Below are 18,580 nucleotides of genomic sequence, written 5' to 3' on the forward strand. Positions count from 1 at the left end.
GTTGTTTGGTTGATTCTTTTTCTCATGTCTGTTTGAATAGCAGAGATGGTGATTTAGCCTTGAGCATTGCCTTATTCCGATTTTGGTTCTTGTGTTATTCTACCGATTGACACGTTCAACCTTCAATTTATCCAAATGTGTAATTTTGGAGCTCTAGCTCCCTAGTTCTCTTAGCTATCGTTACTTATTTTGATTCGTGGAAAGCGGAAAGGCAGATGTGTCAGCTAGTCAGTCACCGACTCTTGACTGATGATTCAATGTTAGTGACCTCTAATTTTGGTCTTTGAACCTGTTGGAAGTTGAAAACTTACCTAAGTCATTATTAAGAAAATTGGAAATAAAAGAAAAAAAGACTGAACTTTTCTGAATGTTAAATAACTAAATTTCCTGCCAATGCAATGAATTAGGAGGAGAAAAATAAGATCAGTGAAACTAAAAAAGTAAAAAATCACACGATTTTAAAATGGAGTAATGCCGTCTTCTTTAGGAAGAATGCTAGGACAAGGTTGGACCACTACGATATAGCTATGTATAGGACCGGAGGATAAAACTTATTCACACTCGGAGTTCATACAGGAAAATGCTTTCTTGATAAGTGATATTGTACTTATTTTTTTTGTGTTTCGCAATTAAACAATAAATATTATTCCAAGAACGTTTTTATATAATCTAGAAAAACACAACCAAACGTGAAAAGTTGGAAAACATTTTCTACTATACCAAACACATCCTAAATCAATAAATTTAATTCTAGCAGCTAAAATTTAAGTGAAAACACGTTATTTAACTATGGGTCAATAACAAATGTGGTATTAAAGAACACATCTTGCATTAACGTTTAGTTTATATATTGAGAGTGAATAAGTTTTTACTAGGACCAAAAACGGTTAGAAAACTGTTACTCATCGAATTAGATGATAAAGGAAATGAACACTAATATAGCGGTCCGTGACAAGCAGCAAAAATGATTTTGGGGTGCTAAGGCACTGCAAATGTCTTGACAAAAGCAATTGAAAACAAAAGGTTCATCTCCTTTTTCTTCCTGTATTTCCCATTCCATTTCCTTTATCTTTTCTTTAAAATATAATGAAAATAACAATTATTTTAAGGTTTTCAAATAATTTCAAATTTAAATGAATGAAGGAAAGCCTTGACACAACAGTAAAAGTGTAAACCTTAGACCCATGTGACCAAGAGGTCACAGCTACAAGTCATTGAAACCACCTCTTGGAAAAATGCAAGAAACCCAATGTGCAACTCTTTCTCGGATCCCCGCAAAAAGCAGGAGCTTAGTGCACCTGGTTACCTTTTATTTCAAATTAAATGCTTCTAGCTAACTAGTGCATCTATGCACTTAGGATCATACAATTCACCTATCAACTTCTTGTATTTCCATTCAAAACTCACGACTAAACAAGCACCGGAAGTCATGGTTACCATGAGATCAACTGCTTGTTTTCTATATACACTATCCAAGAATAAAAGGCTAGCATATTCCTTTTTATAACTATAACAGACTTTCTGGACAAGAATCTTGTCACAAAAACAGGTTTTGAGGACTCTCTCAGGCTTCAACCCTGTTTCATGCACCTAAACTGCATGAGTAGGGAATGAGGTACAATTTATTGTCTCACAAAAGAGAATGCGTGCTTTTTGAATTAGCGTATCATGTTTACATAGTTCCAACCTATTCTAAAATACGATTCGAAGAGCAGATTAGCCATAAGCAGACTATTAATTGTCTCTGTGAACCACTGATTCAAGGCCTAGTTGAATTACGGCTTGCCTTATGCAACGCCATCAAACCTTTTCCGACCAGTCACCACCAAACCACAATTGATTTACAACAGCAAACAACGAGTAGGAGGCCGCTATATGAATGCTCCCTGTCCATGTCGCTTAATTAAGCATGTCTCAGTCTAATATTATAAAAACTGCAATCAGCTTGATGCCACATAAAAACAATGTTTCATTTGTTCTTATCTCTAGATTTCATAAACTCGATGTACGCAGGACATGCGTAACTGTTTCCAGCTTATGGAAAAAATTACATGGTATTCCATTGTCATTTAATAGATGATAACCAAGTTTTATATCAAAAAGATGTTATCAAAACTTTAAAAGTACCATAATCTCGTTTGGGTCGTTGACTACACAGCGGACATGGCATCCCAAGAGCAAGAATTGCGTCCACAAGCTTGACCTGATGATGTGGCTACGGCATGGATTTGCTTGCAATCCCAGCCACAATCATCGAAAAAGCCAGAGCCAATTGCATCTTTCAATGCCAGATGATTCTTAGCATGCTGTGTCTTGGGACTGGAAAAGTTCGTCTGGTTCGAAGTGCCATCTTTGTCATCCAAGGGGGCTGGATTGCCTATCTCTTGCTTAACCTTGCATCCTTTAACATCATAGAAGAATCCAATTATACAAATTAATAAATAAAGGAAAATTTTCATTTTTGAACTGCTCAAAAGAATAATATCCAGCAAATGTATAGGTTTTATATATTAAGTACAAATATACCTATAATATACACATTGAATACACAAAAATATTCATATAATATACTTATTGTATACACAAAATATACATATAATATAGATAATTAGTGTATAGGTTTTGTATATATTTGGCTAGTGACCATAGTTAACTTTGGCCGACGGGCCGTAAATGAAAAAGTCCAATAATAAACTTCCACTATGTAGATAATTAGGAGAAATCAGTAAATTAACCACTCTCACCTGACATTGTGGCTATTGATGGTAACTCATGTAATGAGGTTCCACTGATAGGGGCGTATTCACTAAATACTGATGCAGAGAAATGACTGAAAGGAGAGAATGGATCGTCATAAGTTTCCCATCCTTTGAGATCTGGACATGAATTATCCTTTGAATCTTTCATAGTTTGTGATTCATAAAGCACAGCTTCCAGTAGACCACTGTTCCTAGGTGACAGACTACCCGATTCACTGTGTCCAGCTGGAGGGGATTGAATCAGAATATCAACCGACTCTCGTGAAGGAAGCGGGGAAGCAGGTGGGCCCCAGTTTGCTGTCTGATTTTGGAGTGAAGGGAGCTCCAGCTTCGTAGCCCATGTGGGCTCTGAAGAAGAAGAGTTGCCATTTAAACAGGCATGGCTGCCCGGAATTACACTTGAGAATGATCGATGATCATCATATGTCAAATTATGATTATTATACGAAGAAAACCCCAAGGGTTGAGCAAGCAAAGAACTGCCATTCTGATATTGGAAGGAAGTTAGGAGAAGATCACCATTTGAACAGGAGAACACGGAATCTGATCCTCGTATACGCTTTGACGGATGCATTGTAGAAAGAAAAGACGTAGTACTATAGGGAACTCTATGTCCCTGTGCCAGAAAGCTAATTGGTGGTGGATATAACAAGTGATTGAGTTCCAAATTTTTGAACTCCACAGCAGGAATCTCAAAGTTGTTAGAATTTTGTGCATCTGCAGACGAAAATGCACCCGACTCTTCATTTTGTTTGTTCTGACTTGCCAGGAAACAAATATCTGGAGGGTAAACTGGCAAGCCTGCACGCTGTCGTCTCTTTATTCTGGTGTTCCAGTAGTTCTTGATCTCGTTATCTGTGCGGCCAGGCAACTGAAAGGGTAGAAAACGGCATATAAAAAGTTAATAATGAGAAATTGAAGAAATCGCACTCCTAATTACTTAATTAGTGATATCTCCAGCCTAATATTCTGCCTTTTTAACTGTTATATACTAATGTTGTTACTTTTACTTTGGTTATTTGGTTATCTTTACTATTTTGCTGTCAATACTTTTCTTTTCTTCAGTATTTTCATCATAGCTTTTTACTATTGTATTTTTCAAACCTGTTTCGAAAACGCTTTTATTGAGTTGAGGGTCTATCAGAAACAACCTATGTACCTCACCCAAGGTAGGGGGGGATCACACTGGGTATGTTGTTGGTCTAAATGTGGAAATGACAGGTTAATGTTTTAAAAAATTTGAACCTTTTCTAGTAAATGTGCCTGCGTAGCATTTTTTTCCATAATAGACTATTGAAGTACCATAAGCCGGGGTAGAACCTAAATTAGAAGTTGGACAGCTAATCCTGGACCAAATAAGTGTTAGGCAGTTTCATACGAAGTCATGCAACTTTTTTGTTTAATGAAAAGTACTAACCAAAAGTATTAGTTCTACCAAGCACAAAACACTATTCATTATCACACAAGATATACTGCACATATCACCCAAAGGCCAAAGCATAAGCATGTGTATCAAGATGATGGAAGAATGTAACTTGGACTACTATAAAAGACAACAGATAGTACAGAGAAAATCATGTGTATCAAGATGATGGTAGAAAAGGTGCTCTGACAATGTGGCGTTCGTCGTTTGTAACTTCACAGAAAGGTGCTCTAACAATGTGGTGTTCGTCGTTTGTAACTTCACTTCTTTACCAGGCGAACACTTTTGTCTAATTTTCCTATTCACTTCCTATACTGGTCAAGGGACAATTACCAAGTGTATAACAAACATACATATAAATATGTTTAAGGCAGATGAGACATGATGATGCAATAAGTTTCATTGAGCCAGAAACCTTTTACATCCCGGATTCTGGCAACTTTTTAAGACTCTCTAAATCCATGTCATATCTCTTCTGATCATGGCTTCATTAGGCGGATTTTAGACCCCCCTTAGTGTTGAAAATAGAGCAAAAGAAATGCAACAAGCTACTTCAGAGAGCCAAAACTCAACAGTTAATGGCTAGTGTTATTTTAAAAAGAATAGTCTGATCGACAGAGCTACGCTGGTAGGGCCAAACAATGTTCACATTATCAACCCGTAAAGCAATGCCCATCTCAGAACCCTTGTGTCCCGAAGTGGTAGTCCTACTATGCTTCTGGGAGTTAACAAAACAATCTTCATTGAGATTTTAAGTATGTTTTTTCATCATTTGAAAGAAGAAATTTGCATCTTGTAGTAATATTCTTACATTTCTAAATATTCAAGTCTCATTTTCAAAAGATAGATTAATTTGAGTCCACTTCAATTCAAAAAATGAGTCCTATTGACATAAATAAGTGAAACAGGACTATCAGTTAGGGATTTTATTTCACCAGGATTCGAAGAAGAATATGTAGCTCTAGTTACATAGCAAATTAAATGGATGGCGAACTGTTAGGTGTTATCAATAAACAGTGGGTGATGTGTTATCAATAAACAGTGGGTGATTGATGACACAACATAAAGTGTCAACAAGAGCTATGGATGACTTCAAGCGAGAGCTATGGGTAGAAAATAGGAAATGAGAGCTTTCTCCTATTCGGATTTCCAAGGGTTACTATAATTTCATATGATAACACAAAAGTTGACAACAAAGGAAAAGCAAAATATAGGATTTGGGATTGCATGATTACAAACAGGGGCGATACATATGGGGAAGAAAAGCTAAATCTGATTCAAAAAGATTGAACAGATCAAGGTTCCCTGACACAGCTGAACATTCGAAGGTTAGCAGAAACTCATAATTAGACGACGAACTGATCAAAATAACACGAATTACTTATTCAAACAAGGATCAAACGGTGTGGAATCCGGTTCTTCAGAGGGTTGAGAAGAGATTAGCAGGGTGGCAGAAAAGATATTTGTCCAAAGGCGGAAGGAAGTGCTTAGAAAGAGCACCTTATCGAGTATTCCTACTTATTTCTTGTCTTTGTTTCAGGCTCCAGTTTCAGTCACAGGAAAGTTGGAGAAGATCCAAAGAGATTTTCTTTGGGACGCAGCGGATGGGGCAAGGAAGTTTCACTTTGTGCGGTGGGAAACTGTCACATCTCCTAAAAAATGGGGAGGACTTGGTATTAAAGGACTTAAAAGTGTTTAATAAAGCCTTGCTTGGCAAATGGCTGTGGAGATTTGGGATGGAGATAAATGTTTTTTGGAGAGGGGTGATAATTGATAAACATGGGGCTATGGAAGAGGATTGGAGATCTAGAGATGCGACTATGCCTTTTGGGTGTGGTTTGTGGAGGAACATCATGAAGGGATGGGATGATTTCAAAGTAAACATCTCATTCAAGGTTGGAGACGGGAGGAGAGTTAAATTTTGGGGTCATAGGTGGTGTGGAGATAATTTATTGAAAAATGAGTTTTCGAGCCTACATTGAATATCTTGCCAAAGAGACTTGACAATACAACAAGTGAGAGGAACACAAGGTGGAGATACTTTTTGGGACTTGAGATTTAGGAGGGACTTGCATGATTGGGAGGTGACCGAGTTTCAAAGATTGTTGGCTCTACTCCATAAGCAAGTTACTTCGGTTGATGATCCGGATGAATTGTGGTGGGCTTTGGGGAAGAATGGTTTGTTCTCAGTCAAGTCTTTTTATAAGAAACTTTTGATTGGGGAAGATGAACTTTTTCCTTCTAACGCAGTTTGGGTTCCAAAGGTGCCAAGGAAGGTGTATTTTTTCACTTTGCTACCTACTAGAGGGGTTATCCTGACACAGAAAATTTTAGAAAGCGGAAAGTTGTCTGTATCAGCTGGTGTTTTATGTGCAAGGAGACTGGCGAGGACGTGAATCATCTTCTTCTTCATTGTGGTCTTACTATGAGGCTATGGTGGGATATGTTCAGGTGGTTTGACAAACGTTGGGTAATGCCAAGAACTGTGAAAGAGTTGATGTTCAGTTGGAAGAGCGGGAGAAGGAGGAGAAGGCGCAGGGCATGGAACGTAGTTGCACTAGCTTTAATGTGGGTGGTGTGGAGAGAGAGAAATAGGAGAGCTTTTGAGGGGGTGGAGTCGAAATTTTCACAATTTAGGAGTAGCCTTCGATCCCTTGTTTTTTTTTTTTTTTGGTGCACCCATAGAGCTCCCAATTGTATAGAAGATTGGGTGGAGTTTGTAGAGAATTACTTCTTTTGGTAGATTTCTTTACCTTTTGGTATATACCCCTTGTATACGGCCAGATTTTTGGCCATGTTTATGAATGAAAATATGTTTACCTGATTAAAAAAATAAATAAATTAAGTACTACTCCCTCCGTACCATTTTATCTACGTTGTTTGACCGGGCGCAGAGTTTAAGCAAGAAAGACAGACTTTTGAAACTTGAGGAGTTGAGGCATAAAACAAGCCATAGACATTTCTATAGTAATAAATCATTTCATTAGGGTAAAATAGGAAGTTTAAAGTTAAATCATTTCTAACTATAGAAATGTGTCATTATTTTTGGGATAGACTAAAAAGGAAAGTATACCAAATAAACTGGGATAGAGTAATAAAAACAGTACTTATCAAGGACTACTAGACATAGACCTCGAACTTATCCGGGGTAGGACATCCTACACTTAAAAAGGAATTAATATGAAATAAAAACATAAATGAAGGATGCCAGTTAAAGACATTTTGTTTGCAGAATTTACAAATTAAACAAAAAGATACTACATATGATTTTCCCCTTTTTTTGGTTCAAGAAACTGACACAAAGGTCAAAATACTAGAATCCTATACGTTTTGAAATTCGTAAGTATAAAACAATGAATGTTTTTTTAACAAAACAAAATCTTGAACTGTCAGTTTAACTAATTCTTCATGATTGTTCAATAAAATTACGGAAGCAGACGACACTTATGCCTTATGATTATCTAAGCAAAGATACGGAACAAAATAAGACACTTTCAAATAGTTGGGAGTAACCACAAGTGACTGAAAAAGATAGAGAGATAATACGAACCTCAGCAGCCATTCGTGCCCATTTGTTTCCAATCTTAGCATGCAGTTCAATTATCCGTCGCTCTTCCTCTGGAGTAAATGCACCTTTCTTTAAATCTGGTCTTAGGTGATTTGCCCACCGCAAACGACAACTTTTACCACAACGAGCAAGTCCTGAATGCTTCTGAACAGCATTCCAATTCCCCTCACCATGTGTCATGACGTAATCCACTAAAATCGCATCTTCCGCAGAAGTCCAGGGACCTTTTTTAAGTGCTACACTTTCTTCATCTGGTGAATCCATGTCAACTTTGGATGTCATCATATAATCGGTTTCACTTGTGATGCTCATATCCTAAAATGTTTAATAAATAAAAAATGGGATAATTACATTTTTGGACCTCTCAAAAGAATAATAGCCAACAATTGTAAAGGTTTTGTATATAAGTATAAATATACATATAATATACATAATCAGTGTATAGGTTTTGTCTATTTTGGCTAGCACCCATAATTAATTTTGGCCGACGGGCCAAAATGATAAAAGCTCTAAAAAAATAGCATTTAATTGCCAATAGAAGGAGACGTGAAATAAATAAATAAAAGAAAAAATAAGGAGACGTGAAATTGTTTGCTATAAAGTCAAGGGAGAAATACAGGCGTTATGTCCCAAAGGAGTGACCTCATTCACGACAAAGCCAGTCGAGCTTAATATTAGAAATTGGTGATATTAAAGAAACTGCCCCCCCTTTTTTTTTTTTTTGGGGGGGGGGGGGGGGGGGATAAGTAAAAGGATTTTATTCAAATAACAGCACCACAAAGGCACTGAAATTACAGAATAGAACGGATATATATAAGCCACGAAAGAAAGCAAATTGATATAGATTCTCACAAAATAACATAAAAGGTAAAAAGATAAATGATGAAAAAGGATAACCCGATACATAATTCAGGACATCAAACTTCTAAAAACTCATCGGACTTTGGGATAAAATGAATGAAACAGGAAGGAAAAGAGCTCATATACAAGTCCACAAAGAAATCCACTGAGCTCAATCCTAGGTATATATAATAACTTAATTCTTTGACCAAAGCAAATAAAAATATACATCATAGCTTTCGAAGAAAACAAAGACGCCGCTAGCTTGTGAAAACAAATAAGGCATAATACATAAACAGGCCCTCAAACTTGGCCTCAGCTGGAAAGTATGCCCTCCAACTTTGGGTGTGCACAAGTAGGCACCTCAACTTTTACACCAGAGTAGGGAGAAAGGGAAAGGGGAAGCTACTGATGGGGCTTGAACCCTCCACCTCCACTGTGGAATGCAGGGAGCTCACCAAGTGAGCTAGCCCTCAACCCCGTTAAAATACTTACTTACACGTGGTGCTTCTACCAAACCAATAAATGCATGGCTCAAAAATGAATGTGAAAGGGATTCAAAATTAATATGAAAGGAACTCCTAGTTTACACTTCACTAACTCCAATAAGAACCCATTCACACCTAACAACACCCCCCCCCCCCCCCCCCAAAAAAAAAAAAAAAAAAAAAAAAAAACCCAAAAGGTCACTTCTATGAAAATTTCACAATCAAGAGACCCAATTCAATCTTGCTAGTGTAAACTACTTGGACAAATTAAGAAAATACCCCAATAGGAGTATGCTGAGCAATTAACACGCCTAATAAAATCACAAAAACCAGCAAACAAAACAAGCTAAGAAAAAAATCACAAAAACCAGCAAACATAACAAGCTAAGAAAAAATCATAAAAACTAGCAAACATAACAAGCTTAGAAAAATCATAAAAACCAGGTAACATAACAAGCTCAAAAAAATCATAAAAACCAGGAAACATAACAAGCTCAAAAAAATCATAAAAAACAGGAAACAGAAGCTCAATAAAATCATAAAAACCAGGTAACATAACAAGCTAAAAAAAAAAAATCATAAAAACCAAGAAACATAACAAGCTAAAAGAAATCAAAAAAAACAAGAAACATAACAAGCTAAAAGAAATCATAAAAACCAAGAAACATAACAAACTCAAAAAAATCATAAAAACCAGGAAACATAACAAGCTCAAGGAAATCACAAAAACCAGCAAACAAAACAAGCTAAGAAAAAAATCACAAAAACCAGCAAACATAACAAGCTAAGAAAAAATCATAAAAACCAAGAAACACAACAAGCTCAAAGAAATCATAAAAACCAAGAAACACAACAAGCTCAAAGAAATCATAAAAACCAAGAAACACAACAAGCTCAAAAAAAAAAAAAAAATTACCACACAATTAGCATTTTAATCATACCTGAATAAAGAAAGCTGGTGAAGCAACCCACAGAGACTTGGAGCTAGTGACAACTAATCAGTTCCCTCAAAAAAACAAAAACCAGATAAATAAATGAAGAACCAACAGATTTCAATTGAATTCAACACAGAAAAAACTGAAAGTAAGCTTAAAACTCAATATACAAAAAAACCCCAGAAAAGAAGTAACATAAATTAACAAGAAAACCTTTAAAAATGAAGTCAAAACCCAAAATATTGATTATAAAAAATCAAGACTAGGACTTTAATTAAGACCCATAAAACAAAACTTGAAGATAGAAATGGGAATGCAAAAATCTTAAAGAATTAGTAAAAAAGGAAGAATCTTTTAGAAACCCAAATTGTGTTTTGTGAGGAAAGAAATAAAGATCCACTTATTATTGAAAGAGTTTTGACAAAAAAGAAACACAGTGAAAGATAGCTTAGGTGTCAGCAGCTTAAGGAATTTAAAAAAAAGAAGACAAAAGGGAAAAATAAAGAGAGGTTTACATGGCAACAAGAAGAGAGAGAAAATAGAGGAGAAAGATTGGGGATAAATAACACCCACATCATTAAATTAAGGAAAAAGTAATCATTTGCTTGTTTAATTGGTCTTTCTTTTTTTGGGTAAAAGCTTGCATTGGTATTTATACCAAACAATTCAAGTTACTATAGCAGGGTAAAGTCTCCAGACCTTATTTGGTTAGATTTTACTGGTATGTTGTGATTGTTGTTGTAATTCAAGTTACTATGGTTAGGTGAATTAATGAAGTAAAAGTGTATATTAATTAATTATAATCAAGTGGAGAAAAGGCAGTCTGATGCACAAAGCATCCCGCATTAGCAGGGTCCGGTGAAGGACCGTGGTAAGAGATGTGGCGTAGACAATCAATGATAGTTATATAAATTCAAGGCTTAACACATAGTTAACCCCTTAAACTTGATAGGATATTTTATTTAGACACTTGAATGAAGTTTTGTTTTAATTGAACACCTCACTCCTAACAAAGCGTTCCAAAGCGTTCCAAATAGACACTTTCCATTCAATTTTTTTTTTTTGTATGTGTCATTTGTCTATTAGGTAGTTAGGTTAGCTACATAATATATGTCATATACACATTCACCTCAATTTTCTGGGGTTGTACAGTTTATTGAGATGAATGCGTATATGACATATTTTATATAGTTAACCTTACTACCTAATAGACAAATGAAAACACACACGGAAAAAAAGAATTTGAACCGAAAGTGTTTAATTGAAACGTTTTATTAGGAGTTGAGGTGTTCAATTGGATAAGACTTTATTCTAGTGTCTATGTAACATCCCGTAAATTCGATTAGGTGTGGAGGTGTTAAATGAGTATTAATGTGACATTTTAGACATGTGAAGTACTATTGGGAGGAGTATGGATGGAAATAGCTGTTTTGGAATCAAGACGGATAGTGAGGTGCTTAAGATTCGATAGAATCGGCTAAGTTTTCGATACGTCTGTCTTCCAACCAGATTTTCTTGAAAATCCGTTGTAATTTGAGAAAACTTAAACATGAAAGTTGTAGATCTTTGAAACACCTTTCCAAAGATCTATTGTGGAGCCAAAATGAAGCTTTGTGTCAGGAGTTATGGTCATTTTACTGAACATTGTGCAGAAGCAGACTCGAGTCGCGCGCGATGGCCAAGCGCCCGGCTTGGGGAGCGTGCGATGGGCCCGCATCGCAGGCTCAGCTCACAAAAATACCCTGTCTGAACTTTTGACCTGCCAGGGGTCGCGCGGTGGCCTGGCATAGCGAATGGGTCGGGTTTCGGGTCAAAACTTCATATTTTCGCGTTTTTCTTATATTTAAGCTTGAGGTTTATTTTCCTAACACCCCTAATCATGAAAAATCATCTTAAGGCAAGAGAGAACAAGTATCAAGCCTCAAGAACCCTCCAAGGTAAGTTCTATGATGATTCTAAGTTGAATTCAAGTCCCTAATACCCTTCCAACTTGATTAAACCCTTCAAATCATTAGATATTCGATTGAGACATCATTGTTGAGCAAAGAAACCCTAGAACTCTAATTTAAGAGGATTTAACATAAAAAAAAAAGTAATGCTTCTACTCTCTAATCATCTGTAGTTGTTAATTAATGAGTTCTTGGGAGATTAGTAAATGGTTTTGATAAAGAAAATTATATGAACTATAGTAAGGTTTTGGATTGTTGACTTAGAATTGTTGTAATCATACGGGTGTGAAGAATGGTGTTAATTGCATCTAAATGAGATTGTAGAATCACCTAGAATTAGTAGCATGAGAATTGGATGAAGAATCACCATTAATGAAGGTTGTGGAGCTTTATGCCCACCAAGTGTTTGATAAAATGCGTAGATGACCAAAGCATGAGTATACTTGCTAATATTGAATCCCTTTGACTTGTATTGTTGTAGATTAAGGTTGAAAGGGTTGACGAACATTGTATTACCCTCAAAGGCCGGAATTAAGGTATGTGAGGCTAACTCTCTACGTTTGGGAATGTTAATGATTCTCATTATGCCACGTTCTTTTACAACATTACTAATTGCCTCAGAAATATAGTTAAGCTTAGTTCCTTGAATAGTTGCAGAATTTCTATTCTCTAGTTTCGTAATTCATTCATGACTTTCATTCCGAACGTTGTGAGCTCAGTACGTAATCAATGTAGACTTGTGTTTGATACCCATGAGTCTTAGTCTAGAATACTCAGCATGTTTATAAATGGTTAAAGCTTTAGGTCTCATAATCAGTTTATGAATATATGCCTTAGTGAGTCATTGCTCAGTATGTCAGTGTTGTACTTTTCTGCATGATTCTCAGTTCTTTTATATAAATTGTTTAATGTTGAACACCTGTGTTTTAAGCCTAAGGCCACGCTTTATGTATACGTATACTTAGGCATGAGGCCACAACCTTGTGCACTTATATGGGCCTGAGGCCACGCGTTATATGGGCCCGAGACCACATGTTATATGGGCCCAAGGCCACATGTTATAAATAGGTGATTCCACATTCAGAACAGGAAATATGTCACACCCTAATTTCTGTTAGGGTGTGATGGGCACCCGACCCTTATGTAGGGCCGAGCGAACCCGCTGACTCACACAAGACTCATAATCACGCTGGCTTTCAAATCGTGACACAAATACCTAACGAAAATTTTTCGAAGAATAATGTGCTTTTTACCTTTCTCGAATCAAATAAAATCTGTAACGTACGAAACTTATAATACAATGCATAATAATACATCGGCTTACATAGCCGATTACATAACCGACGTTTTTACCCACGACACCTTGCCGCAAAGTCTCTAACGAACTCCGAGCATACCATAACATGATGCCACGACTCGCAAAGACTCCGGAGAAAATGGAGCTCGCCAATCCCCGCCGGAACATCTTCTACTAATATCTTCACTCATCAGGTGTACCTGCGGGGCATGAAACGCAGCCCCCGAAGAAAGGGGGTCAGTACGGAATATGTACTGAGTATGTAAAGCATAAAGCATAATAAAAAGGATCATGTCCGAAATAGGAGTTCCAGAACAAATGTAGTAGCCGTAAAAATCATGAGACTTGCCTTTGAAGATATATATCATGCATGTCAAAATCATGTAACCATTAAGTATGCGTATAACATGCCCCGGCCCTCCAGTGAGGGACGCGGTAAGTAAGATCATTTCATAATCATGTCATCATATCATCGTACATATATACCGTACCCGGCCCTCTAGCGAGGGACTCGGTAAGTAGACTCATATCATAATCATATCATCATCATGCATGCATATATATATATATATATATATATATATATATATATATATATATATATACGTGCCCCCTCAGTGAGGGACTCGGTGAATGGGATCTTGTCTTTGGCGCCATCATCATGTCATCATATACCGTACCCGCCCTCTAGCGAGGGACTCGGTCGTACCCGAGCGTGGGACTTGGTCGTACCGGCCCTTTCGGGACTCGGTGAAATATCACATACATACCGTACCCGGCCCTCTAATGAGGGACTCGGTGAGATAGTCATAACCATGTGCACGAATACGTACCCGGCCCGGGACTCGATGAAATGTCACATAGTAGGCACGAGCAGAGTAAGCAGAAGTCACATACACACATACACATACACATAAATCATCTTTTAGACTCAACAGATAAGTAAACCGGTCACTGCTCGTGTGTCGAGATCATAATCACGTTCCGTGTTCTTTCGGATATCGTCATAAGCTATGTCAAGTAACGTCTCAGAGATCATACACATGTGTCAAGCTAATCCGAGCCCGCCGGTGAAAGTTACGGGAGTCATTCATTATAGGATCATTTTACGAACATATTATAGCAATCCGGTTCCGTTTATGAAAGTTACGGACAATTTTAGATATAGGGTCTTTTAGGAACAAAAATTCTTCTTGCAACCTTAAAATCCAATCATACGACGACCATAAAGACCATAATCCGCTCATATGGAGAATGTTAATATCAAGAAGCATTTAGGACTCGTAAACATGCTCGGATTTCCAGAATAGAGTTACCCCCAAAGCTTATAATATATCATAACTTACTTACGCCTAGGACATGCCAAAAGAAAAGAAGGACAAGCTTTACATACCTTGGCCGCTTCCTAAGCTAATCCAAACTTATGCCTCAGCTTCTCACGATCTACAATCATGTCATTAAATATCAACCATTAGCCGTAAGCACTTAAGAATCCGATTCCAAACTAACACTTTGTCTACAAAAATTTGGGCAGCATCTCCCTTATAAATCATCAACCCCGAGAATTCAACTCGGCCAAATCCAACAACAACAATACCAACAATCATAATAACAATGTCGACAAGTAACTCAAAACATCCAACCTTACCCGAAACCTTCCAAATTAATGAATAAGACAACAATGCATTTCTTTCTTTCAAACTCATAAACTATGTCAATCATTCCATCCGTTAACAACATTATTCCCATAAAAACAAGAAACCATATTAAAATCACTTTAGGTTCTAAATCAGCCCACAACCAATTACAACTTCAATTTGAGTCATCAAACCTTCGTTTTCATCATATATTCCATAGCGACAACAACTACAATGCCAAGTAAATTTAACTCACCATTCCTACACAACACGCATACATACACGGCCAAGACAACCCACGGCCCAACAACAACCACACTTCAATTTGAATCATCAAACTTTCATTTGCATCATAGAATTCATAACACAACAATCCAATCATGTTAAATAAGTTAGTTCATCATGCCTACACTCAAACTTCATACACACGGCCGCAACTTCAACATATATAATTCCATGTATTTCATTCGTTTCTTCACATTACAACATGCTCGAAAACGTCCATAATGCATGCAAAGAAGATTGAACCTTACCTTTTCTCTCAATTCCTCTTTCTGCTAGAAGTTGCTTATGGCAACAACGAACGATTTTCTTGTTTCAACAACTACTCGCACGTTAACGAGGGCCTTCCAATTAGTAGAAAACTAGAAGGAGAATAATTTTCCATGATCAAATTTGAGGGCAAGTTTCGCCGGCCCCCTCGGTCGAACTCCCGTGTTTTTCTCCCTCTCTCTCTCTTGAACTTTCTAGAGCAAAAAAATGATGAAGTGTGGTCTTTACTTGACCATCACACATATATATATATGTATAAATGGGCACATGGCCGGCCATATGCCCCTTTTTCTCTTTTTTTTTTTTCTTTTCTTTTCTTTTCCTCCAAATTTCTCCAATTTTCTAGATTTTTCTTAAATTATAAAAGATGAATTCTTCCTTGTCATCTTTGCCTACATATACATTTAGCCTTCACCCATATAAAATGAACACATGTGCCATTTCATGGCTTGAAAATATTGGCCAACCATGGGTGGGTCCCACGGCCACTTGACCTCTCCAAGAATTCATACATAATAATAATTTTTAAATTTCAAGTTTGCCCTTAGTATTCCATGCCAATACTTATATGCGACTTCAGGCATTAAAACGAAATCGAAGATTACAAATCTCAACCTCGCCTTCCAAAATTGTCTTGCCCTCAACTTTTCACGACTAGCTCGGAATGTCCCAACGTACAAAATACAAGATATAACAAAATACTTATAACTTTACTTCTTTGTTCATTTCAGTTATCAGTTATTAGTTTCAGTTTCAGCACTTATTACATGTTTATTGATTTGGGTTGCCCTTTCCCCGAGCACCCCACTTACAGTTCTTTCTTTCAGTTGCTTTACATACCAGTGCAATTCAAATGTATTGAAGTCCCTTTTGCTCGGGGCTTGCATCTCGCGATACAGGTAACGATTTACAAGACAACACATTTGCTCACTAGGATCTACAGTATCGTACTGATTCGTGAACCCCAGTTCTTTCGGGGCCTTATCATTTATTTACAGTCTGTATAGCAGTTATAGACAGTCATGTATACTGGGGCCTTGTCCCGGTAAACACTCGCAAAGATTTCATTAAAGGCTTCATAGACTGTAGTAGTAGTCGGGCCGTAGTCGTAGGCTTTGTATGTTAGCCATGTTGGCAACTTTGTTATATTTCGTACTTTGTTCAAGATTCCTCAAAGACTTCATGATTTATTCGCTATTTTTTAGTAGATCAACGTGTTAGTTTTATTTTCGCATTCAAGATGTTTTGATATCACATGTTGATTCGCCCTAGCCAGTTAGTTCGCTCGGTCACATGTAGTCAGGCACCGGGTGCCGTGTTACGTCCAGGCCCTGGTTCGGGGCGTGACAGTCTAAATGGAATATCCTGACAAATTTAAGAGGCTATCTATATATTAAGCTTAAATTGAAACACATGTCGTGCATCAATGTAAACATCCGATAAAGATAAGTTTTTACCCTTTTATTTTTTCTCTACTTTTTCAACAGTTTTTTTCTTTCTTCAACAAACCAAGTATAGCAAATAGCAATTTTTCAATTGGGATGGTGCCATGCGAGGAAAGAGAATTTTACACGATGAAGCTTGTTGAGAGAGAAAAATCTTGGATTATTTGCAAATAAAAAAACAAAGAAAATAGATGAGTTTTTAACATGTGGGTTGTGTCAAAAAAAAAAATTTACTCTTTTTGTTTCAAGATATGTTGCTTTGTTCGATTGGGCACAAATTTTGAAGATTTTTTTTAAAACTTACACTCTTAAGTGCTATCTCTTATCGGAAATAGCATTTCCATCTATGAGGTATGGTAAGGTCTACGTATACTCTATTCTTCTCAGGCCTCATACGTGGAACTACACTGAGTATGTTATTATTATTGTTGTTATTATTGTATATTCTTAAGTATCCCATGGGATTTCTGAAGCAGTAAAAATACGTCATAGAGGCAAAATGAAGAATATTTAAAATTAAATTAATCTTTTTATATAAAAATATATCATATTTTTTAAGACGGCTTAAGAAATAGTATCACCTAAAATGAAACAAATGCGATATTCATTTACACATTTATATGTACTACATGTTGATGCCCGTGCGATAGGCCTAATATGAACTAACGACAAACATTATATTAGTATGACAACATTTTCGTTTGAAGAAGTATGTATAGGAAATTATTTGGTTTCATTTCATCTCAAAGTTTTTATTTCGTTGAAATCTTTACATTATACTGGTCCTAACCAAAACTTTAGTATAATTTAATATAGTAACATAACTTATTATTTTTTAATTATGAGGACATTCATTTCTTAAGTTGTAAAGCACTAAGAATCTAACATTTTATCTGCTTTTTACTATCGCTTAGTGCTATAAATTTATTAGGTTTGCAAAGATATATATTTGCTTCTTAGATTGAATTGTATTTTATACAACAACCGTGAGTCATTATACATTATTCTCCTAAAGATCAATCATTTCTTATTTACCATTCACAAATAAAAATTATAAAGTTCAGCGTATAATTCAAATGCGTAATTTATCTCGACAGATAGCAGAAAAGTTGTTAGCATGATATAATATTTGCTTCTGTTCTTCTTTCATAATTATAATGATATATTGTTAATAAGTACTTTTATCATTTATATCAATTTAGTGAAAATATTATCGTGTAGTCTCACATCATAAATGTATTTTCTTTAAAATTTAATTTAAATTCTACTAAAGTTTGTGTTATATAGTTACACATCAAATTAATTTTTTGACCCATATATTTTTCTTTTATTTCAAAATTTGTTCTTATTAATGTTAATTGGTTATATAATTTCTCAAATTGCAATTATTTATTCATTATTTTGTCAGCTTTTTAAAAAAAAAATCGCTTGAATCTTTTTACTCATATTACTAATAAGTTGTATGTCCAAAACACGATTAATATAACACTGTAGTTTGTGCTCCGTATCCAAAACTTTATTATATTAATGTTTGCTAGAATACAAAGTTTACAAAAATTTATTAATACTTTTTAAAAGAGAAGACTTGTTTAAAAGGAAACTATTTTCCCCTCTTTGAGACAAAACAATAGCAATATTTAAGCATCAGTTGATAACTTGAATTTTAATTCGATTAATTTAAAGGTGT

The 18,580-nt window shown here is 36.0% G+C and overlaps 1 protein-coding gene across 1 annotated transcript; it reads right to left on the reverse strand.

The window, feature by feature from the left end:
• Nucleotides 1-1,945: 1,945 nt before the first annotated feature.
• On the reverse strand, nt 1,946-10,533 carry LOC132032498 (transcription factor GAMYB-like). The gene is made up of 4 exons (XM_059422122.1): nt 10,020-10,533; nt 7,733-8,065; nt 2,745-3,630; nt 1,946-2,401 (listed from the first exon to the last, which is right to left on the reverse strand). Exons 2-4 carry the CDS (start codon nt 8,060-8,062, stop codon nt 2,151-2,153), a joined length of 1,467 nt encoding a protein of 488 aa, XP_059278105.1. The 5' UTR covers nt 8,063-8,065; nt 10,020-10,533; the 3' UTR covers nt 1,946-2,150.
• Between the last annotated feature and the right edge of the window lie 8,047 nt (nt 10,534-18,580).

Source organism: Lycium ferocissimum, chromosome 10 (assembly GCF_029784015.1).
Source record: "Lycium ferocissimum isolate CSIRO_LF1 chromosome 10, AGI_CSIRO_Lferr_CH_V1, whole genome shotgun sequence".
Classification (NCBI taxonomy): Eukaryota; Viridiplantae; Streptophyta; class Magnoliopsida; order Solanales; family Solanaceae; genus Lycium; species Lycium ferocissimum.

What these genes read in the sequence shown, in the direction of transcription:
- LOC132032498 (XM_059422122.1), bottom strand. Translation starts at nt 8,062, where the DNA reads ATGAGCATCACAAGTGAAACCGATTATATGATGACATCCAAAGTTGAC. An exon ending in GGGCACGAATGGCTGCTGAG is followed by an intron (nt 3,631 to 7,732) that starts GTTCGTATTATC and finishes CTACCCTTTCAG; the next exon opens with TTGCCTGGCCGCACAGATAA. An exon ending in ATCAATAGCCACAATGTCAG is followed by an intron (nt 2,402 to 2,744) that starts GTGAGAGTGGTT and finishes ATGATGTTAAAG; the next exon opens with GATGCAAGGTTAAGCAAGAG.